A 24,098-nucleotide genomic window follows, 5' to 3' on the forward strand; every position below is an offset into this window, starting at 1 on the left:
GAAACCCTGAAGTAATTGTGCTTCGGATGATTTTGTCAAAACAATTTTGAAATCCAACAAGAAATGTCCCCCACTGATCAAATTCCCTCAAATTACAGATATTATTTATTATTTTTTATTATTTTTACAATTCTTTCTCTTTGAAATTATTACATTATTTATTACAAGATACATGTACAGTAAGGCTTCTTACACGTGTTTCCCAGTGTTGCAGATGAGAGTGTGCATGCATACCCCTGACCAGCCAAAGGGTAGGAATCTCCCTTCATCCCAGTTCTCTCCGTTGACAAAGAACAGCCCAGCAATCATCATGAGAACCCACACAATGAGGTTGATGATGTTCAGAGCGTTGTTGAAGCCAACAGAGTTCTTCACTCCCAAAGCCACGATCACTGTCACCAGCAAGGCTATCAGAAGAGCCAGCAGATCTGGGTATGACTGCTCCCCTTTACCTAGAAATAACACACACACACACACACACACACTCATATCTACCCCAAAGCATTTTGATGTATCAATGTATTTCATTAGGCAGCTGTGGCAACAACTAGAATAAAGACTCCAGATACAAAACAAAAAGATGGACATAATTTTTAAATAAAATACAGTTAGTACAATTCTTAGAGTAGAATTTTTCCAGAGGTATATTTCCAAAATTTTGAAAAGACATTTTTGTGTGGAATGAATGTGTTGTTTTATTCCTAGTCTCTAAAATTGTCTTTATCTTATTCGCAGTGCAATGAAGTTAAGAAATTGCAAAAAAGACAATCAAAGATTATATCAGTTGTGTTGTCAAGAAGTTAACAAAATGTGCTATATGAGTTTCCTATACTTTATTATAGTTGACGCTAAAATAAGTCCTTTATTTTTTGTGCATCACAAAAAAGAAAAGCAAACAAAATTTCAGCTTGTAACTACTTCATGTGTAAGGCAAATCTTTCTATTTGTGTTGGACAAACATTTTAAAAGCCCAAAATTAAGAGCGCATTCACGAACATGAAGAGTCCGTTTACACGTTTCACCAGATCTGTGTATTTTTAGCAAAATTCCACAACTTCCCCTGGGCGGGGAGGAACAATTCACCAGCTGGAAAGGGAAACAACGCTTTTCAAATAAACCATTGGAACAGCTGGCCATACTGCGAGCCATGTGACCACTCCCACCATGTTCTCAGTGTCCACTGGGAAATTCAACTGGGTCTGCCAGAGGCATGTGCAAAGGGAAAGACACTTCATGGTTTAGTTGTTGAACTGAGATTACTTTGGGTCAGATGGTGGAACTGCATTCCTTTGACTGTATTCATCATCATAGACCACAAAGTAAGAATCTGACAAGTCAGTGACAGTTGTTTGCACCAAAGAGAGCAGCCTTCTTCACATGGCTTCAAACTGGAAAGCTATGTTTGAGGATTTATTTTCATAATTCAAGATGGAACAGCAGATGCTATTTTTCATTAGGTCTTGGCTTTTCTGACTGGAAGTAAAACTACTCCTGCCAACGTTTATGGTTAAAAAAAAAAAAGCTCTGCTTGTGTAGTTTTGTTTTTCATCAAGAGGATGCAATATATTTTATTTGGCCAAATCCGACCAAGAAATGTCTGTTTTTAAGTAGACAAATAACTGTGTGTTATGATTACCCGGCTTCTATGAGTGCCAACCATGGCAAAACTAACAGCTCAACCAGTCGCTATCATTTCCATTTCATAAAATTTATGAATCAGCCAACATAAAATAAAACCAATGAACACACACAAAAAAGTAAAGCCCAATCAAAAGCAGCCACTTACCCAAGCCGTTGAGTGTGCCAATATGTGAAATCATGAAGTTGCTGATGCTGTGATTGGCCAGAGAGTCTGCCATGCTGCTGAGAGCCGACGCCCCCGCCGCCGTGCCGATCAGATACTCCAGGATCAAGTTCCAGCCGATGAAAAAAGCCACGCACTCTCCCACGGTTACGTAGCTGTATGTGTAGGCAGAACCTGTGGTCTTAGGCACACGCACCCCAAACTCTGCATAACACACTCCTTCAGTAAAGACAAGAAGACACACACACAGGCACCCTCTGTGACATAGTGCAAGGAGTAAAAAGCTGACTTAAGGAAACTGATTAGAACTGTAGGGTTATAGTGAAGCATCCTTTGAGGATATATCAAATTAAAACTATAATGGCGTTGACCTTATAATAATATGAACGCTTACTGAAGGCTCTTGTGAATCAGAGGTTTAATGATGGTATAAATGTCTGCATCTTACTGCTGCTTTAATCGCCAAGTGTGTGTGAAAGCCAGAGATGGCAAAAGAATGCCATCTCTGTCTCTCTTACCTGAAAGTATGGATGCCACAGCTGCGATGATGAAGGACACAATGACCCCTGGGCCAGCCATCTCCTTGGCAACAAGCCCCGAGACCACATACATCCCCGTCCCGACGCAGCTGCCCACACCGAGCGACACCAGATCCACCGTGGACAACACCCGGGCCAGTCTGGTGCCATGTGAGCTGGTGCCAGACACTGCCGAATCCAGCATGGACTCCACGGGTTTGGTCCTCAGCACGCGCGACGTGAAGGTGTTCCATGCTGAGCCCCACTGTATCCTGCGGGGGTCCAGCTTCCCCACCAGTCCGCTCATAGCGAGGGCGTGACGTCGGCGAGTGGAAGGCTGATGAGGAAGACTGCAAGACGCTTGTTCTTTGATGCTTCAGTTCAAGTTCTGGAAATTCTCTGGAGACAGTGAAGTTATTCTTCATCCATGTGATGAAAGAGGATGGGATGTTCTACCGCTTTCCGTGGCTTTCTTAACAGTCTAGCGGAAGGCCTAGTTTGGTTCTACCCACATGACAACAGAGAAAGTTACCTGAAAGACAAAAGAGAGACCGCTTACTTTCACACATAGCTTCTGTTACAGTGTGAGACGTGCTTATATTTTCACAACACAAGCCTAAAACTAAGGCGCACTTTCACTTTGACCGCAAATGATTTGTACCTTAATTAGGGAGCAGCAAAATTAAAAGGCCATTCCCTGTAGCTCTGTTGCCAGGGCAGCTAAGCTCATCAACGACAACCGCAGTTCATCATTTCCTTCTAATGTTTGTGCCGGGAAGAGAGAGCAGTATTTACATGCTGCGATGTTACCAAAGAACTTGAACGGTCGTGCTTGTGTAATGTTTACCGGTCAAGGCGAGATTAAGATGTTAGTGACAACATTCATTGACACAAAACCCCCCAAAAAGCTGATTGCTAAAAAACAAATGAAAATGATCCCATGCTGATAACTTTTGGTAAAACCGCTCCACTGCTGAACACAATGAACTGCTTAACGGATATCAAACAATGCAAGGATCACACATATGAAAGCAGATATGTGTGAACATTAAAATGCTGTTAAATCTCAAATAAAACAAGAAAGAGATTTAAATAAAATCAAACTCAAGATGTTTATTGGTGCTAAGAGACTAAATGTTTCTAATGTTTTTAATTTTTTTTTTTATGAAATCTGGAAAATGTCCCAAATTAAAAGTGATTCTAAACAAATGGTGGCACAGGGCCACCGAAATGTTTATGCAGCAAGCAGTATGATATAATTGATATCATGTCCCATTAAAATTAAGCACTTTCAGAGGATCCGCTTTAACTTTTACACTTTTCTCTTTATACAAATAATAATGAGCGACTCCAATGTGACTGCCCTTTATGCAGCGCCATCCATCTTGACATTACACATAGTGGTTTCAAAGTAGACCAAGAAGTAAAACATTAATTTTATCTTAGCAAGACACATTCTTCTATGCGTTTTCTGTATCCTTGATGTGAGTTTTGATCAACTTCAAGCAGATTAGGAGGGGGATTCTCTATTAATGCTCTAAGCTTTGCATCTTAGCGACTCATCCAAAGTTACCTTGGGCCTCTTGATTAAAATACACACAACTAAACTTTAATTAGTGAAAAACAACAAAAGCAACAAGTGGATTTTGTTAGCATTAGAATACAGTATGTCACAATTTTCTTTTTTTTTAATTCCACAGTTGTGCAATACTTTGTGCTTCATTGCACAAACTAAAATTTAAATCACTATTTCAGTGGTGTCGAAGTGACAAAATGCGAAAAAGTTCAAGGGGTAACACTTTTGCGAAGGCTTTTAAACGAATAAGTGGAACGATTAAATATTGCTGAGTAACACTGCTCTATTATTCCTTTCTCTCACAACGTTTTTGTGGATAATGATGAGATTCGGCACACCGCTGAAAGGAGAGCTATTACAGACCTCAATTGGAGCCCTCGTCTCTCACTCCCTCTGAGCGGTGCTGGACCGGCAATCAGCACTCGTCTACTTTAGGCGGCAAACGCAAAGTAACCGAACAAACACTCACATGCGGCACACCCACGGCGCCTCTCAGCAATGATGACTGCAATTATCCAGCTGTTTAACCGAATCACAATGGGGGCCACTATTGGAGCTGCACTCAGTGGAAGCACGGGCATGTGAAGCAGTAGAAAGGGCTCCAAGGGTGAATAATGTGAGTGTTATGGTGAGCATTCAGTGGAGTATGAGCTGACACAAGGGCAACATATGCACATGTTAAACATGAGCTTGCAAAGCAAGCCAAGTCAGCATATTTACACAGCAAAATAAATAATGAAGTGTTAAAATAAAGTCTTTTTTTTTAAGAATGTTGTAGAAAACAAAAAAGAACGTTGCACAAAAGTGTTTGACCTTTGATTTGAGATGATCTATGAGATATATTTTGTATGGCAGTAATACAGTAAATTTTTATTTTAAAAGTCAAAGTACTTTGCTCAAGATTTTCTAACAGTGAAGCTTTGCAGGGAGCTTTTTAGCTTTATTGCTGCTAAAGGCCAAAGGTCAGACTATTTAGACAAATATCTTGAGATGAAATTTCAAACATATACATCGAATGCGTTAATAAATTCATCTATCGCAATGTTTTGGTAATTTATTTAACACATCATCAGATAAGGTACTCAAATGCTTTATAAAAGGATGTTCTCCAGTGTCTAAGTAGTTGCTAGTCGCTAAAAACACATCCACTCTCATAACATACAGAACAGTGAAAATCTAACTGCATGCCATCTATCCATGTTAAAAACAAAAGCCCAACACCAATAAATTTTCTCTCGTTGAAGCACAAAACCATAGGACGACAGAGACCATCGGGTTATAATGTAGCTCTCCGCTGGCCAGCCTGTGACAGAAACACCCACCTAAACATTGCTGTAGACTGGCGTCTCGCCCACCTTTGCAGTGGCACACCCTGAAAGCAGGAATTGCATCCTGCCAGACAATGTGCAAAAGCCCCAGAGTGGAGGATCCTGATAAATGCAGCACAGAGTCAGCAAGGCACTGGCCTGCAAACCCAGATCCCAGTTTGATGGAGCATCTGTTGGCTGTGCCAAGGCTCCACCCTGCAATGCAACCAATCCGCTGCCAACACTGAAGGCTCAGTCATTGTGGAACATGGTCAGGTCAAAACAGAGGGTTTTACTGCACCTGATTGCCATCGACACAGTGAAAAACAATGTAAACAGATTTGTGTGAGTGTGATATTGGAAACTATATCGGCATTGTCAATAAGATGGCGAGACGCTCCACAGACTTTAGCAGCTTTAATCTGAAACACTGACTGCTGCCCACGAATTCAGTCACCTTCACCAAAACACAGACAAAAGCTAATAAATGAGTGTGGTACGAGTGCGGCGGACACGTTCCAGGCTGTCATATCTCAAAACAAAGCTGCTCAGTTTTTACAGCTCCTGTTCCATGTTCATCTTTCAACCCCCGTTCTTCCCTCCCAACTTCTTTTACAGTAACCACCACCTGCCCCGCGCTGATTGTATATTATTTGAACAAGCACACATCAACCAAACAGAGCTGAACAAAGGAGGACGGCAGCAGGTGTTCAACCTGTTCACTACTGTAGCGAAGGCTGCAATAAAGGCTGCTTAGAGAAAATGTCTCAAAACACGCAAAACATTATTTCCAAAAGAGTTGAGTTAAAACCTTCAGTGCTTCAGTGTTTTTTTTGGGGGAGGAGAGGGTTTGTTATTGTTGTAACAAAGTGAAGCAAACAAGCTACAGAGTTAAATGCCACTCAATCTTAGTTATGTGGAGATCGTACAGGTTTGTTAGAGAACATCAGTGTTTAGTTTGAATGGCCTAGTCAAAGTCCAAACCTAAAACCAATTGAGACGCTGTGCCAGTTTAACAATTAGGTGTCTTCTGAAAGCAGCAGGTTTAACTGGATTAGATTTAGGGGTATCAGAATAATGTAGGCAAGATACAAATGCATGCCAACATTTTCAGATTTTTATTATAAAGACTCAATCCATGTGTCAATTTTCATCTCTGTGACAAAACAAAAAAAATCAAATGAAACATATCAAGCTTCGTGGTTGCAATAACATAATATATCTGCAAATTCAGAAATATTAACTTGAACCCAATAGACAGTAATTATTTCTGGAAATACGTAAGCACATCACTATGCAAAAAGGGACCAAACACCCTTTGTTGTTAATTTTTCATTATTTAATTGAAACAAACAGCTCACTTTTATTAAAATTACACATCATTTCTTTCTATATGAAGTACTACTTTGTCTTGGTCTCACACAGAAACCCCCCCCAACCCATTAAATGCAATTAAGTTTGCGGTTGCAGTATGACAGTATGGAAATGATTGGTTTGAATCCTTTCGGAGGGCACCGTAAACTTATCTCAACTTGAAATCAGTGCACACGGGTCAGTGAAAGGATGGCAAAACATGAATAAATTCTCAGCAGTACGAGAAATTTTGCTGATTTTGGTGTTCTGCCACAGGCCATTTCCCCTTCTGTCAGCCAGGTTTTGTTTTCGCGAGGGCCGGAGCGCTTCAGTCTCGGCAAGATGCCAAGTGGGCTTAAAGCTATCAGATAAGCTCTTGTGATTATTAAGTCGGTGGAGGTTGGGAGAGCAAGATATTGGGAGAGGAAATTTTTTAGCAAATTTATGAAATTCTACAATTCTACTTAAGGTTTGTAATGTATTTTCCTTCTTGAGCTAGAAAAATCTGTGATCTACCATGCCTGAAAAGGCAGCCTTAAAAAAAACAAAAAAAACACTAGCATTTATTTCAGCCAATGTAAGAATATAAAAGATGGCTTACTTTGAGAAACTTCTGTCACTCCGCAGAGTTACACTGATGAAGAACATCAAAATAACTGTGCAACGTAACACATTGCACTGCATTACACAAATCACAAATGCAAAAAGGGTGAAATCTCATCCAGCCAGCAAGGGATTTTAGATATGTCGCTTCTTTTTCTTGTCTATCACAAACAAAATATGAGGAACATTGCCTTTAAAGAAAAAGTATGTGAAAATAATGATTATACGGTCTTGTACACGTCATCTCATGTTTGCAAGGAGAGTAGCATCGAGTGGGAAAAAAATTTGTTTTTATTAATCAGTGTTGCACTATTGGAGAAAAAAAAACATAAATTTTTGCATTTGTTTACTGTAATTTGTTTGTGTGCTAGAGCCTCCAGTTTAAGAAGGTGCCTGGGAAACGGTCAGAGGTACAAGCCCACTGACCGCAGAGCATGTGTGATTAGAGAGGATTGAAAAATCACAGCCTTTCGACAGTGCATCAGAAAGCCTTTTCCATGCGCAACAGATTGGTCCAGCATCTATTTCTACAGTGTCATTACAAAATTACATACCTTACCAAAACGCAGAGCAGTGGTGCTTTCACAAGGAAATTGATAATTGAATATCTGTCATAATCATCTCCACTGGTGTTAGAGCGTCTGCTCTTTTGATAAGAGAGCTGTCAGAATATCTATACTTGTGACACATCAGCAGTGACTAAGCCTGTCTCTCCTGAAGTCTAAAGTGCTGGTTGAATAACTGTATTGAGCTCTCAACGCATTGATGTTTGCAGTGAGAGCTGCATTTACCTAATAAAGGCCAGACTGCTTCAAATCACTCAAAACCAAAGTTGGAAACCTGCTTTGCATTTAATGGATTGGGGAATAAAAACCGACCCCTGTTAAAAACCCTGGCACAATTCTCACAGAATGCAGACAAAACAGGACAAGTCTTGTTTAGAAATATGAAATGTGTTATTTAGGATTAAGTCTGACTAAAAATTGGTGTGAATATTTATTTATTTCGAACATGATAGCAGAATAAATATCAGATGTGAACAAGGAATGCCAAAGACATATTTTTTGCACCACAATAATGTTAACATGCTCGAAAAGTACTGTAAAGAAATAAAAGATTTATGAACTCCTGCCCCATAAACTCATACCAGGTTTTCAGATGGACCCTCATTATTAAATAAGTTAAATATATAAAAACAGAGGTTAATGAATTTTCCATTTTATCTTTTTTTTTTTTTGCCATGGACTCACCAAACACACGTCTAAATATATGCATCCATACATAGATACCCAAACACTCATATGCGATAGCCTCAATTTACATATTCACATTTGTGCTATCTCTCATCCATATTTCTGTCTTGTGAAAATGACCTTCTTAAATTTCCTCTTAATTTGTATTACACTTTGACTTTGTTATGACTCCATAATTTTACACCTTGAACTGAAATACAAAAGCTCGCTCTTGTTGTGCATGTTCTACAAATCCTCAAGTTTGAGTAACTCCTTAAGTCCCCCTATGCTTTATTTTTTAAGGTAAAGATTTACTGTAAGAGTTTCTGAAATAGGTTAGTTGCAATGATTGCATAATGTCAGATCTATTGAACTTTGGACAAATGAATACACAGTGGGGAAAAATATGGCAGCTTATTTAAATAAGAAACTATTACTGTGCATAATTCATGTGCCTTAATGTACAGCTGGATGTCGGTTGCTTACACTGTTAAGATTTATGAGCGATTAGAGCTTCCTACAATCTGTGTGCAAATGTCTTTTTCCTATGGCTATGCACGTTTACTTAATTACATTTAGGCAGATTTGTCATTTTATAAAGTGTTTTTGGTTGACAAAGGTCATATTCTGCAGTCAGAAAAGCAGAGGAAAGTCTTGAAACATACCACACTAGATTTGTTACCATAATTAACAATTGTTAATTGGCTTGTTAGCATTGGAGTGTGGAGTTCCCCATTTACTTTTCCACAGCCGAACCTACATCTGTTACAATGTGGTTTATTTACTGCGTTGGCAGGCTGATCACTGTATCTCTGTGTGACACGCCAAACAAATCTGACATAGAAAACAAGGGAAATTGCAGGCTGTCAGAGTGATTCAATTGTTTGGTTCATCGGCCTCGCTACGACTGCTCAAGTCAGTCGAAATTCTCTGGAGACTAATTTTTCTATAAGAATTTTTTACGTTCATATCCATTTTATTAGAGGGCTGTCAGACAGGCAGAGGGCATTTCTGATGCAAGAGCTATATGATCCCTCTGAGAAATAAATGAAGCATTGCCAAAGGAAGGATCCATGAATCCATCACAGTTTTGCTGTTGTTTTTTATATATATTTTTCAGCAAGATGGAAACTGCCCTTACTATACTTTAAGTATCCTTTTAAATTTTAAGAATAAATCTCCAAAGAATAAATCTCCTCTTTTTTTCAGATTTTATTACACTTCAACTTCAAACATCAGTGTGTTTTCTTGGTACTCTATTTGACACTGCAACAGGAGGTATCACACAGTAGTGAAGTGCCAAAAAAATTGATATATTTGTACTTGCCCCCTCTGATAGTTTCAGAACAGCTGGTTGGATTCTTTTCACTAAATAGGTATTTTCTGGAGACGATAGCTTGCACTGGATTTTAGTTTTTGAAGGGTGTATTTAGAAAGTTTGCTCATTTGTAGTAAATCTTTATTATTTATACTGTTCATTCACTCTACTCTGGCATTTAAAGATTAGTTAATGAAGTGTTAATAGTTCATACTTCTCATTTTGGTATCTTTTAAAGGGCAGTGTTTTTTTTGTTGTTGTTTTTTTTCCAAGCACATTGTGCAATTATATGACATAATCAAGTAACTATGTCACCTTAAGTTGCTATCAAAATTTTCTATATATCACTCATAATTTAAAAAAAACAATATGACACTGCAGCTTTAAACTGGTCTCTGTTTCTTTAAGAATCTGCTGGTCTTTCCAACACTTCACCTTCTGCACGTCATCTAAGTCTCCAGTATGCCGTTTAAAACCATTCTCAGTAACGTTGGAGTACGTATGATGAGCTCAGCAGACACACAACTCCATCAGGTGTTCGCCAACTGCTGCTGCCGCTAGTCTGGAGGAGCTGCGTGGGAAAAGCATGGGGCAGGGATTCTCGGTGAGGAGAAAGCTCAGCTCGGTGGTTTGTGAGAGCGAGCGTCAAGTATTTCTCAAAAATGCATAAAAATTCCAACGAATGAATACTTTTATTTAAAATAAAACTATACATTTAACCAGTGCACTAAAGATGACCAGATGCTGAGCAGAAACCAGTTCAAATTACGAGTGCTTAGTCTATTGAAAATGTCTTTTCCTGGTTGTTGTCAGTGAAGCACACATTCATATTTTATGCCAAGCAAATCATCTTTGTGATTTGGCTAATTACTGAGTTTGTTAATGAGATCAAATGTTTAATCCTGCTTTTTCTTCTTTTTTTTTTTTTTTATCTCTGATGGCCACAGCTCAGAACTCATTAAATTTGTTGACCAACAACTAAGAAGGGCTACTTCAATAGACAGTGATCCCAGACCAGTTGCTCTGCATAAATGCTCTGTCTCCAAAGCTGATTAATCACAGTTTGGGCCGCCACAACCTCCTCTGTCTTCCCTTATTGCAGCGCAGAGGCAGCTTGAAGCTTAAAGCAAAGTAAATCTGCCTCCTGACTGTAAGATAAATAGAAACAACAGTGCCACTCCCTGGGGCTCCAAGCTCACCAGCCATAATGGTGACATCTCTATTTACCCTCAAGTGGTAAATGAACACCAAGGTCATTTAGCACTTAAAAGGACTACACAGTACTACTTATTTTGTTCTGTGGAACGTTCATTCGTAAGACAACAATTTGTGAAGGAAATTAGGCATATTCTCTTCAGGTTTTCATCCCTTTTTGTTCAGTCAGAAGCACTGCTTACCTCATTGCTGTCACTGACGAGCAGTTTGTCAGAGAGCATCTCTTTATCATCACGCTCTCTAACCTACCCCATGTCTCCTTTATTTCAATTGCAAATCTTTACAAACTTCTTCTCTGACAGTGGGTTGTTTATCATCTTACACATGGCTTTCCAGCAAATGAGGTCTTGCTGCCTGGCCTGCTTACTGTGTTTAGTCTGCTGTCAGTAGAGGGCTTTGTGCTTGTCTGTCTCTGTCCTTCCACCCTCTTTTACTTTCTTGCAATCTTTTTAAAGATAAGTCTGATATCTCTGATGACTTTTCATGGCCTTAAAAGTAAGGTAATAAAATGCTGTTTTTTGACATTTAAAATTTACAGTACAATTACTATTAATTATCAGGAAAGTTCCTGTTTGGACTGAATTGTTCATGATACAGTTCAGACGCAGCTGCACAGTCATTAAAATGACATTACGTTTGAAGGCCAAAGCAAACCTCCAGAAAAAATATACTTTTTTATCATGCTAAAAATTAAAATGAGTAACCATAATATTCTATTCGGTCTTTTGAGTAGTTAGCTGTACATTTGCAACAAAGGTTGTGGTAGTTATCAGATCCATCAAACCCACTGGATTTAATCCTGGATTCTTTTTTAATTTCTGTTTTTCTTTCTTTTCCTTTTGTCTTGTTTAGAGTCTACTGTAACAGGAGGCTTCATTGTGTGCACTTATAAACATTAAACAAGCAAAAACACAATGTGAGTATCCCACCTTTATGTGCAGGCAGGTCCTCTGACATCATTCCTAACCAGTCTCTGATTGGAATAAAGGAAGTGGGCGTCTGCCAGCCATTCATAAATAAGAGTTTATGAGTGTACGTGTCTTTGTAGCATCTGCCACGTATCCAGTTAGACGAGGCAAAAACAACGCAATTTAAAAGGGCCAGTCTATAGTAAACTGATCATTTCTTATTCCAAACAGGCACAACCAATTTTCTTTTAGGCCGTTTGGTTCTTTTTATGTATCTTATATAAAAGCAACAAACAATTTCTTTTTTTAAACAAAAAAATCCACTGGACTCTAATAGAAAAAAAAATACAAGCCAGTGGTATAGCAGAATATTTTCATCTGAAATGATTTCAGCAAATTCAAGCCTTGGCCTTCTGCAACTTTACTTGGTTTGATTTGATAAACACATTTTTATTTATGGGACGGATGCTCAACGACTAGCAGAGTCTGAAGGTCGGAGGTTTCCTCAAAGCAGACTGTGGAGCCATGTATGCAGGAACAGAGCAATCCTCTGCAAAGGCTCTCTCCTTTGTTTTGAGCATGTTAATAAGCTCTGGGAAATAAGAAATGAGTCAACGCTATCGCCCTGTTTTACGTTTGGGGTTTGGGGTTTGGTGTTGTGTTAGTATTCACAATGCCTTTTATCTATAAGTTTATTTTTGCTTTATCTGAAATAGTGGGAATTTCTTTGGAAGTTGTTCTGTTGTGGCTAATTTTTAAAAGGTTTGAAGACTGATGTGGATTTCTGAATTGTCCCCTGTCTTGTTTAGCTTTATGGAGACAGAACTCAGACAGTCAGGCAAAAATAAGAGAATAATTCAACACTGCACAAAATCCTGAGCTTAAAATACTGAGGCGGGATTATAAAGTGACCAGAGAAGAGGCTAAATTAATCAGAGTGGTACAGCTGTGGGAACAAGAAAACATGGAGACTGAAGGAGGAGACTAATTAACACAGAGGAGATAAAATAAGACTCAAATGATCAAGAAACAAAAAGGAAAAAAAACAGACAGTAATCTAAGCGATAAATACAAGAACAAACTAAACATTAAGGATAATATGGCAACTCCTAAAGTGCAATAATAAACTGAAAAAGTCAGAATATAGCAAGTCCAATGGAACATTAATAACCCACAAGAATATGATTGAAACCACAAAAAGAAAACCGAAACCCGAACCCTGAAGAAACATGACACTTCCTGTCTTACCGTGAGCATCCAGACTGCTTTTCTATGACAAATCTTCTCAATATCCAGTCTGCCAGTATAAGTGGGCAGCCAAGTTTTCATAAGTCAGAAGTTTTCCCATTTTCTTTCTTTCTGTTTTATGTATTTAGAGACCGCAAAGTTGTCAATGCACACTCCACAACACGATCATCGAGTTTTCACATCACCATTTCCTGAACAATTTAAAGTTTGTGGTTTTATCATGACAAAATGTCTGAAGGATCTGGTATCAGTTCTTTTGCTAGACACTGCAGTGCAACACTCATGTCAACACTGTGGCACACACACACACATACCAGGCATGAAACTGTCTCTTAAAAAGCAGCGGCTGCATTATAAACCTCCGGCCCTGCATGTGATTCTGTCTTCTTCTCTGTGTCGCCGAAGCTGCCTGGGACTTTATGTGAGAGATATTCAGGGAGACAAACTGCAGTTGCTAAATTGGGTGGTTATGTAATCATCTGTTTCTGCCTCTCATTGCCATTGCTTCAGCAAATTCATCTTCATCACATCAACATGGGGGTCATAATGTTTCTTTTATTTCTACATTTCTTTCTGCAACAAATCCTTTTTGTTTTGGTGAAGTCCTAACAGGCGATCGCTGTGTCTTTTGATTTCTTAAGTTTTACAGGTTTCTGTAATGTTCTCAACAAGATAGGCACAAATTTGAGGGTTTGTGTTTTTAGATGTTTTGAAACAAATTTTCAACTTACATTAAAGAGTGGTGCAGCTAACATCCCTGGAGAATGCAAGACATTATCTCATCTTGCAATCCATCATCCCTCATCACAAAGAGAGTTTAAAACACAAAATAACAAAACAGTTTTGCTGTAGATCTTTTAACCTTTGTGTTATTTGTCTTAAGTCTCTCTCTATCTATCTCTCCCAGAGGAAGTGATCAAAGACATCTCTGGAACATATCTGAGGAAATAAATAATATTTTATGTCTCTGATACTTCATTTGAAACAGCTTAAAGATACTGACATGATGATTAACTCTGAGCCTCCTGCCCTCAGTAGCAACTTCAACAATGAAGAGTTTTGCTGTCACCACAACCTGGTACCACTGTTGTGTAGTACTGATTGTTCTTATTGCCTCATTTGCACATGTGGGCCTGTATGTGTTGGAAAACTACAAAAAATAAAAATAATTAAAAAAATAAACCATGCAAGAGGACAACCTTAAGAATTTGGTTTATTTATTCATAATACTGCTTATTCATTGTCCTTAAATGTAGACAGTATTGGTACCTCTCAGATCAGGTGATTTGACATATTGTTTAACTCATATGTCTCTTTCTTTTGATTGTTCATGTTTTGTTAACCTTTTAAAGCTTGGGAGGGCCTCATATTTAAGAGAGAATTGTTTAAAAGTGCCTGCTTGTGCAAGGCCTGAGATCCAAATGTTGCTCAGTTAAATCTCTGAGTTCTGTCAGCGTCAGAAAATTTTGCCTGTTTTGTTCCCTGATTGGAAAAAGATTGTGACTTTGACTTTGCAGTTGCCCACTGATAGTTTGATCAGGCCATGCCTGATCAAATCAACTGGTGAATTCCTGGTAGATCTCTAGAATGAGCCCTTTTCCAGAACGAAAGGCACAACACACAATGTCCACCAAAACGTTTCCCAACGCGACCTTGTTCTCCGCCCTCTTCAAAATCCTTGCCTCTTGTCTGTGGCACCTGTTGAGCGGTGACAGGCCCGTCTAGCTACACCGTATCACCAAGCCATCTGCTTTCAGCACCATGGACAGCACGTCGTCACAACTGAGTAAAACAAAGAACGCAGAGGAAAAGGACGAGAAGGAGACAAGACCTTATGGCAAATTTAGAAAAAAAAACAAACAAAAAAGAGATAGATGGAGGTAGAGGGCAGGGGGGTAGAGAGAAAGAGAGAGATCAGCCCATGTCATTAGGGATTAGCCTAGTTTGACTGCTTGAGGCTGTCAGTGTCTGAGTGCTCTTGTCCTCAAATAAACACACGCAGGCATCCAGATGCACAGTATGTTTCCTACAAACAGACAGAGATAGATAGATAGATAGATAGATAGATAGATAGATAGATAGATAGATAGATAGATAGATAGATAGATAGATAGATAGATAGATAGATAGATAGATAGATAGATAGATAGATAGATAGATATTTTCTCTCCTTCTACTTTCCACGTTTACCCACCCAATATGCTCACTTGCAATCAAAACTATTTTCAATTATTTATGTCAACCTTTTTTTTCTTTTTTTTTTTTAAGTTGGGCATCTCGCTGTACAAGCAGTACAGTTTCCTGCTGCAGCCACAGTCCGCTGGGAGAAGCGACACCCACCCTCAACTCTTTCCTCCTTCCTCTTCCGCAAAGAAACATCACTTTGGGTGGGGTGTAGTGACGGGAAGGGACAATTCCCTGTTACTAAAACAGTACGGGCTCTCGCTGTTTCCGTCGCGTTTATGCGCCACCCCCTTATGAACAGAAAGAAAGGAGGAAAAAAAAAAAAGGAAAACTGCACAAAGGAAGATGGGAAAACAGCCGATGGTTGAGATAGCAGCTAAGTTTAGGAAAAGCGTCGCTGGTGAGGGTGCGCAGGAGAGAAGTGGAGGGGAAAAAAACACTCACTGTGCCGCGGCCGGATTACAGGATGCCCATGTCGGATGCTGCAGTCGGTCGCCAACATCAGCAGCAGGAGCAGCAGCAGCATCTCCGGGCTGCTTGCGCGGCGCATCAGCGGGAGGCAGCGCAGGATGGAGGAGGGGAGGAGGGAGAGAGACTGAGGGAGGGATGGAGGGAGGAGGGAGGGTGAGGCCGATGATGTAAAACGGTTTAAATCATTCAGGAAGCCCCGTGAAGGCATACGCGGCGCAACACGCATCCGGTTTGTTTTCCTGACGGGACAGGATGTCGTAGTTTCGGTTCCACCCCTCACTCTACCCCATCCCGTGATTTGGTGAAGATCCGGCAATGACACAAGCGACGGATTGCCTAAACTGCTGGATTGAAAACAACGTTTTTTTCTTCTTCTTTGCTAACCTAGTAAAGCTTAAGTTAGTTTTACACCAACAAAGTTATGACTTTAATTCAGCACAATGCAGTGAGTTTTCAGTAATATTTATTATTATAAAACAAGATAAAGTCATAAACATTTATAAATGGCACGACCAAAGTTGAAAGACTAACCAATTGGATTACTAAACGACTAAATATTTGAGTTAAGAAGTCATTTTTCAGGTTTAATCATGAGAAAATGTATCAGCATAAAGACGCTATAATGTCAGCAAACGCAGGTATTTATTAATGTTTTTTTTTTCAGAATTTGTGAAAAAAACTGAATATCAATATTAACAAATGTAATCCATAGAATTAAAACTTGAGCCACTTTGAAATAAAAACAATAAACCTTTTTCTACGTATTGCATCTGCAGCAAAAGCATGTGCAAAGTACATTTCACATTTGTTTACGAGTAAAGAAAATAAATTAAGCCACACATCGCTATTCTTACACTTCCTAGTTGTGCAATGTATGACCAATGCTATCTGCCATATAGCATTGGTCTATCTGATAGACCAGCAGATTGCCATTTATTTAGACTTGAAACTCTAAATAAATTTGAGTTTCAAGACGTAACATGACAGAATGTGGTGAGGTTTTACTTTAAAGTATAAACCTAAATTTCCAAGAATCTTAACAATGTTTGCTCCCACTGAGACGGAGCTGTTCTGTGAACATGTCATCTGGTTTGCACTTACAGGGCAGAAATCAATAAATTGCAAAACCGTCACAAATGACTTTCCTTTCAATCACCCTGCCCAAGCAAGGGCGGTGGAACCGGTCATCAGGCATTTTCCGGTCATTTTCCACTGAAGAAGTGGCTTAAGGGCATCTTAAAGGGCATCACAGGTGTTTAATACACCATGGTTAAAGACCTTAACTGTCTCCAATGGGAGAGAGAGAGAGACAGAGAAAGAGAAAAAAGAGAGAGACAGAGAGAGAGAGACAGACATGCAAAGGCCAATTTCTAAATTATTTATTCTGTGCTGGTGAATGATCAAATATTCAGCAGTTGACTAGGTTTTCTCCTTTTTTATTACCACAGAAAGCCTGTTTATGTCAGCTGCAATGTGAACATTCATGGATCCAGAGAGAAAAGGTAGAGAAAAAAATCTATATGGATTTACTTTGATCCATTATGTCTGGTGGTCTGGCAGTAAGATTTACACTCAAAGACAGTTTAAGCAAAATACCACTACCACAAACTCTACTCAGTATTCATATTTTATGCTCAGAACCCAAATGAATGTATGGAAGCCAATTTCTGAAATTGTCATACAAAAAATAAAAGGACCTTAAATCCACAAAAATGACTATGCCTCCAAACAATTTTGGAATGAATAGAATTTTGCATTGAAATTATATTTCATTGTCAGAATAATGCAAAATGTACGCTTTTAATTGACTTTTAATTGCAAAGTTGTAACTTTGCATTAATAGTGTCGTTATTTACCAATGACACTTCATGACAACAATTGTAAACATTCATAAAAACTCCTTCAAGTTCATGACCGTTGTTTTGTCATGTTAGTCTTTTGCACAGCCCTTCAAATAAGGTGTTGCCAAAAGATTTGCTGCCCAAAGTCGGTTCTCAATGACTGCGTCTTTTAGCTCTCTCCCTGGTTTAACGCACCTCGACCAAATGATGGAGGCCTAAGGACACTGACAACCTGAAACGGTTGTTACTACCAACAGGGACAGAACTAAAACATGCAGGATGTCGGCCCTCCAGGACCGACTTTGGGCACCCCTGGATTACGGTATTGCCTGACCTGCACACGTTTCGCTTAAGTGCTTAAGAATGAGGCCCGTTACATTTTGACCGTAAGCTTTTGTGAGTGTTGGACACCATTGTGGTTGCTGCTTCCATCTTTTTTTCCACCTCAGCTCTGACTGCTTTCTCTTTCACTGCTAAATGTCAGCTACCCTGTGGTCCGGCTGCTGTGTGAGTCTGGGACTTTCTGTGAGAGCACGTGTCTGCGCATTAGAGAGGGAGGCATGAGTCACTAACCCGACGCCCCAAGCAGCGAGACAGACCTGTGAGCAAAGTGTCACTACCCATAATTCTGAGAAATTTGATGAGGTCATTTGACTGCGAGGCAAGACTGAACCCTCATTTCTGTCAGATTTGGTGCAAATAAATAGCATCTTGATGAATGTGTATTACATGTCACCATTTTAACTTAGGGCTTTTAATGATGCGTCAGAATTTTTTTTAGGGTGTATTGATGGCTAAAACAAGTATTTAATTGGAGACATGGTAGAGTTTATTTAAATCAATTGATTTTCTGTCATGATCCTGTCTTTTAAGAATATTTCACAGATTTTCAGTTCAACTGCGGTTAAGATTTTCGGCAGTTTTGTCCATGATTTTATAATCTGATAGAATCGTTGACCCCAAACATGGTGCTTGTGCATCCAATTCTTGTTTTAAATTCCTTGAAATTGTTATTTAGGCAATGATATAACAGTTCAAATTCACTTCTTAAGGGTGAAACAATAGATTTATGTTGATGTATGGAAATCTTTGGAACGGTGCTGCCTCTGTGTGCACAGAAAAGAGTAAAAAAATAAATAAAAAGGAGATTTTCTTACATTTTCCTTCTTTGAGTCTGAATGTATTAGATTGAATGACTCTCGTGTTTTCTGCCTAATAACAAAACCGTCTGCTCATATTTCATCCTAATATATCCTCCACACTTACATCCTATGAAAACTTTATATTCAGCTCAGTCTTCTCTCCCCCATCTGTGTCTGCCTGCTTTGGTTTGCTTTAACAGACATGTATTATTCACTGAAACCTCCAGAAGTGCTCTTAATATACTCACTGAGTGAACCCAGGAATACAGAAGTTTTTGAACAAAGAAGCCTAAGCAAAAAGAAAAAAAAAAAAGACAGATCGCAGACAGCCACCAAGTGAAAAGTGAATCTTGGAGAAATGGGTAAGGTGTTGAGACAAGAACGATAAGAGAGAGTGACAGCGTTAAAAGTCGCAGAACTAACAGCCCAAACAGAGCGACATGTAAAATGGATAATAATATAAAGGAAGAGAACTAGAAAGGGACGAAACACAGAGCGTGACTGTCTGATGTATTTTTGAACCGTTTCGTTGCGAAGATCCACAAGAACACAGCAGTTCTCTCTTACTTGAACATTTTGTTTTATCTCTTTCCATCTGTACAGTGCAGAAACAGATTTTTTTGGTTTGTTTGCTTGTTTCATCAAAACAGGACTTCTCTTTCTTCAAGAACAGGAGAGTCAGGATGTTGTGGTCCTGAAGTGGTTGCCGTCTACTTATCTGCTGCTTCCTGATGCCCCACGAGCATCTATCTGGAACGTTCCTTGAATTTCCACTTGAGTGGTCAACTGACCTTCAGGCCACGTTCTGGTTTATAGCACCATGGCGACACTCACCTGGCGAGTGCACCTCTCTCCACGAACGTAATGCTCATACTGCACTTTAATGACCTTGATATGCAGTGCCTTCCTGAGAAAGCTGGACATAAGTACAGGGCTTGCTATTTTCAGCAGCTGAACAACATCTAAAACTGTCTGAAGAAGTTAAGATCCAGGTGTTACCTGATTCAGGACCTAATAGACGTGTCATAGTTGATATAGCTACTGGAATTGATGCATATATAGCGTTAAATATTATAAACTTGATGACACACTGATGTACATACTTAATACACTCACGTAAGGAAGTGGAAACAACCTGTATCTTTGTTTCAATCTGCTTTTAACAAAAGGGCCAAACATGAAATATGATGTCATAGCCTCGTTGCACTTAGACATAGCAAGGTTTTATCCCTCGCACTCAAAAGCCTTTCTGATTCACAGCTTCAAGTAAGAAACAAATGAAAAAACATCCTGAAAAGGTGAGGCAATGGACTGAAAACCCGTTGAACTTTTACAGAATGTTTTCTGTAAATGTCCACACAGGAACAACTTGTTACAGGGCAAATTGTGAGTAAGTCAAAAACATTCACATGGGCATATTAGCGATAGCATGTTAGCCTTGTTACTAATAAACATGTTGATACCAATGCTGTTTCTTCATGAATTTACTTTAAAGGTACGTTTTTCAAACCATCACTGGTTTGCTTGACTACTCCACTGCAGTCACCACGCAAACATGCTGAATCTAATCTTGTTAAGTCTGTGCAAATTTAATTTTACAGGGCCGTGGTCAAAAAAAAAAAAAAAGCCTAGAGGCTTACATGCAGAGGTGCCATTAAAAGCTGCCGCCTATCAGGTCTTTTTTGAGGCATGGTGACCTCAAACCCATCATCCTTTTCAGTTTTTGAGGTTGTTTTTCACCCACAGGTGTTCACTTCACACATCGGCTCATTAGCAACGGTCTATGCTGCTATTGGAGCAAAATGTCAAGCACAAATACACGTAAACACATAAAACAGGACAAGTAAACAACTTCATTCGTCAGCAGTCCAAACTGTGCTCCTGGGAACTATTCCTATGCTGATGAGCTCTTACATTTTTGATAATGACAGATTCTGTGTTTTAAAGGGAGTCATTATTTAGCTGCGTGTGTGTGTGTGATATCTACAAGACAGGTGTGTGTCTGTGTGCCAGTGCCGACATCGGTCAGGTCAGGCTCACTCTGATTGCCCTCAGCATTCGAGAAAGGTTGATGATCAGTGATACAATGACATGTGGGGGGCACATTGAGGGTGCAGCCATGGTAACTGTGTGTGAGGGGGGTTGGAAATGAATGCATTCATGAGTGTGCACAGTTTGTCAACAAACAACCCCTGCATGTTTTATGTAACACATGCATTTTTCAATAGTATAAATATATTCCAAAGCAATATTCACATCACTATCATGACCGAGTTTGATACCGATAGGGCAATATTTGTGGGCGTGACGGCGATTTCAAAATTTATTTGGGGTCAGAATCGCACTCTAGTTTGGGCAGTTTGTAACTGAGGAAAATTTGTTATTGTTTTCCGCTTTTTACTTTGTCATCGTAACTCCGAATCCCACCAAAAGTAATAGCTCCAACATCTGCATTAATGGCAGCGGATGAAGAAGTTATAATAAAGAGCCGTTCTATTAGGTGAAGAACAACAGGTGCCTGCCATGCAATGCATGTCAGTCACTGCTCTCCTTATGCATTGTCATGAGCAGGCCCCAACAAGAATATTCAAGATTTATCAGTTTGTTCCAACAGTGTTAATTTTTTTTTCTACGCTTTCAAAGAGGCAAATGGCAAAACCTTATGACTTCCTGTAGCTGCAGTCAGCAACATGCGGCCTGCTTCTCCTTATGCGGGAACATTTCAATATAATGGATGGCTCAATTGGATTTCAGCTTATTAGTGTCCGTGGGTGTGGCTGTGTCTCATTCATCTGGGGCATTATTTCTCCATGTACTGTCCTCTGTTTAATCTCACTGAGACAAGACTAATGATCAATGTTCCCAACAAGTTTCCTATTGATTTGATGCTGACACGGTGCGTGCAGGCAGCTGTGTGATGTACAACCAGCAGGAGAGAAAAATTAGGAGTGAGTGACACAAACATAATTTTTGAATTAAAGGCACCGCGGTTGCTTTTGTGTCACGAATGCTGAGATACAGCAGAAATTGTCATGTTGTGTATCCTTTTGTGTACATATTGATTACCCACTAATTAAAAAAAACTGTGGTTAACAGGGTTTATTGAAGAGGTAATGTTATTTTTCATACATGGGGGTCACAAGACTAAATAGATTAGACTGGACTAGAACGATTTTGTGTAGAGCTCATTTGAAATATTCAAAAGAAAATGCAACTTGGAAAGCTGAAATACCAACGCAGTTATTCGACACACTACTGGCTGGCATGTGCAAGACAGCCAATCAAGGAATGACATTCATTTTCCTGGGCTCTGATTGGCTGTATCCCTAGGAGTGGAGAGAAGGAAGACTATGGACTAAGGTGCTTATTTTATCATATTGTATAGTCTTTTCTCAACGTATTGTAAGATATTCTATGGAAACTTGTTAATTCAAATAAAATAGATCAATTAAACAGGCAATAGCTTATCACATATATATTTCCATTTGTTGTCCACTGGTGGACTTGTCAAAGCACTTTTTCTTGTCTTTTTCAGAAACATCATTTTCAAATACAATTTTGTTTTCATGCGTAGAGATGATTAAAACACTCAAAATCCAAGACTGATGTTTCAAAAACATTTACCTTATTGGTTTGTTTTCTATGTTTTCCATTTCAATCTGTTAATATTTTTGCTTGTTTTCATCCGTCTCTGAGTATCTTCACCCTCTTAGATTACGTATCACCATGGAGACTTAGGCAAAGGAGAGGGGGCGTTATATTTTATTAAAACGTGGATAAAATATTGCTGGTGCCGTTCCATCATTCACTTTTTTAATACATTTTTTAATACATCTGGAGTCTCCCCTTCTGTTCTTCATGTCTTTTCTTTTTCTTCCTGATGTCTCTGTCTCATCCCACTTTCTGCACGGTTTTCATTGCCACGATGGATTTAATCCTCCAGTCTCCTTCTGTTGCACCCTCTTCTGTCTCAGCATCTTGTTTTCAGATCGCTGAGATAAATATAGATTCTGCTCGTCTCGTTAATGAAATCCACCAAAGGCAAACGTGACTTGTTCAGTGTTTAACCTGAGTGATCACGAAGAGGTCGGCTCCATCCATCATGTGTGCACACAAACACACATAAACAAGATCTTAGCGCTGATGAACTTCTTTGATTTGTGATCAAACATGGATGTTTCTAGGATTGCTCTGGTTATTTTAAACCTATGGCATTTATTGATTTGATGTTTTGAAAGTGTTTTAATGTTAATCTTACTGGTTTTTCTGTTTGTTGTTTAGGAATTAATGCAACAGAAATTTTAATTTAATTTAAAATGCCATTTTATTTAAAATGCATCTTTTTAGAGTAAGATCATCAAGTGAATAGCTCCATAAATTGTTGTAATTTGCTGTAAAGTGCATTAAATGCTGAAGTAGACACAAGCACTCATGGATATTAGCCAATAGTGCACCTTGTTGGAATTTTTATGCTCCATTTTCATAATACTCTGTTTAATCCTACTTCCAGCAGCATTAGTTATATGTTCTTAAGAAGTTTGGCTTTTTCATACTGCAGTCGTGCAGCACAACTTCCCAGAAAACTGGGACATTTTTCACACAAACAATTTCAACGTGCAGAGTTCTATCTCAGATCTTCCTTGTTAGACATCAATCAATTTATTTCTGTTTAAACTCACCTCCCCATTTCCTCTTCTCCTTCAGCTTTTAGAGTCAGTAGTAAGCCATATCATCTTCTACGCCGTCTGATTTCATATCCTGTATGAACTACTGCTTTCGTGTACACATGTGCCTCATTTCCTGTGAGTAACCTGATCACCATGGACGTTGTTTGGAAGCAAAAAGTTAATCACCATAAAAAACAAATGTACTGTAATTATGTATTTCCATGCATCCTTTCTGAGTAAGATTCATGCAGTAGCCAAACATTTTGCATGCATGTTCATTCACTTGGCAGTATTAGCAACATTGTTTTTTTTCTTAGTTTTTGTTGTTGTTGTTATACAACAACAGATTATATCTGCACAGGTGTAACATTTACAGGTAGTTTTAACTAGCTCAGTGGAAATCTGGAACAAACCACAGTTTAAAAGTAGAGCAACCCAACCCAACCACTGCATAAATTACTAATACATTGTATTTTAGTGACACAGTGGTTAAAAAGAGTGAAGTGTTGATGCCTCCAAAGTTTTATTTTTTTAAATCACAGTTTTGATCACATGTGACCATTGGTGATTTAAAGAGACACTGCGCTTGATATTCAGTGCATTTAATTTCCTGGATAGCCTGTCAGTTTGTTGGGTTGCTATCGAGCTTCTGACACGACAACAAGTGTCTTTGTACTGCAACAGCAAGCTGAGTCAGAATGAGAATGGTGC

General features: G+C 39.0%; 1 protein-coding gene across 1 annotated transcript in view; it reads right to left on the reverse strand.

Annotated features, from left to right (window-relative positions):
- Nucleotides 1-16,006, reverse strand: part of slc7a14a (solute carrier family 7 member 14a) — a 31,788-nt gene extending 15,782 nt beyond the window's left edge. Inside the window, exons 1-4 of the mRNA XM_055038266.1 lie at nt 15,711-16,006; nt 2,323-2,854; nt 1,787-2,023; nt 235-452 (exon numbers count right to left, since the gene is read on the reverse strand). Coding sequence (XP_054894241.1) covers nt 235-452; nt 1,787-2,023; nt 2,323-2,629 — 762 coding nt within the window. The 5' untranslated portion in view covers nt 2,630-2,854; nt 15,711-16,006. The remainder of the gene's footprint in view (nt 1-234; nt 453-1,786; nt 2,024-2,322; nt 2,855-15,710) is intronic.
- Between the last annotated feature and the right edge of the window lie 8,092 nt (nt 16,007-24,098).

This window comes from Poeciliopsis prolifica, unplaced genomic scaffold, assembly GCF_027474105.1.
Source record: "Poeciliopsis prolifica strain line A6 unplaced genomic scaffold, Auburn_PproV2 SCAFFOLD013, whole genome shotgun sequence".
NCBI classification, from domain to species: Eukaryota; Metazoa; Chordata; class Actinopteri; order Cyprinodontiformes; family Poeciliidae; genus Poeciliopsis; species Poeciliopsis prolifica.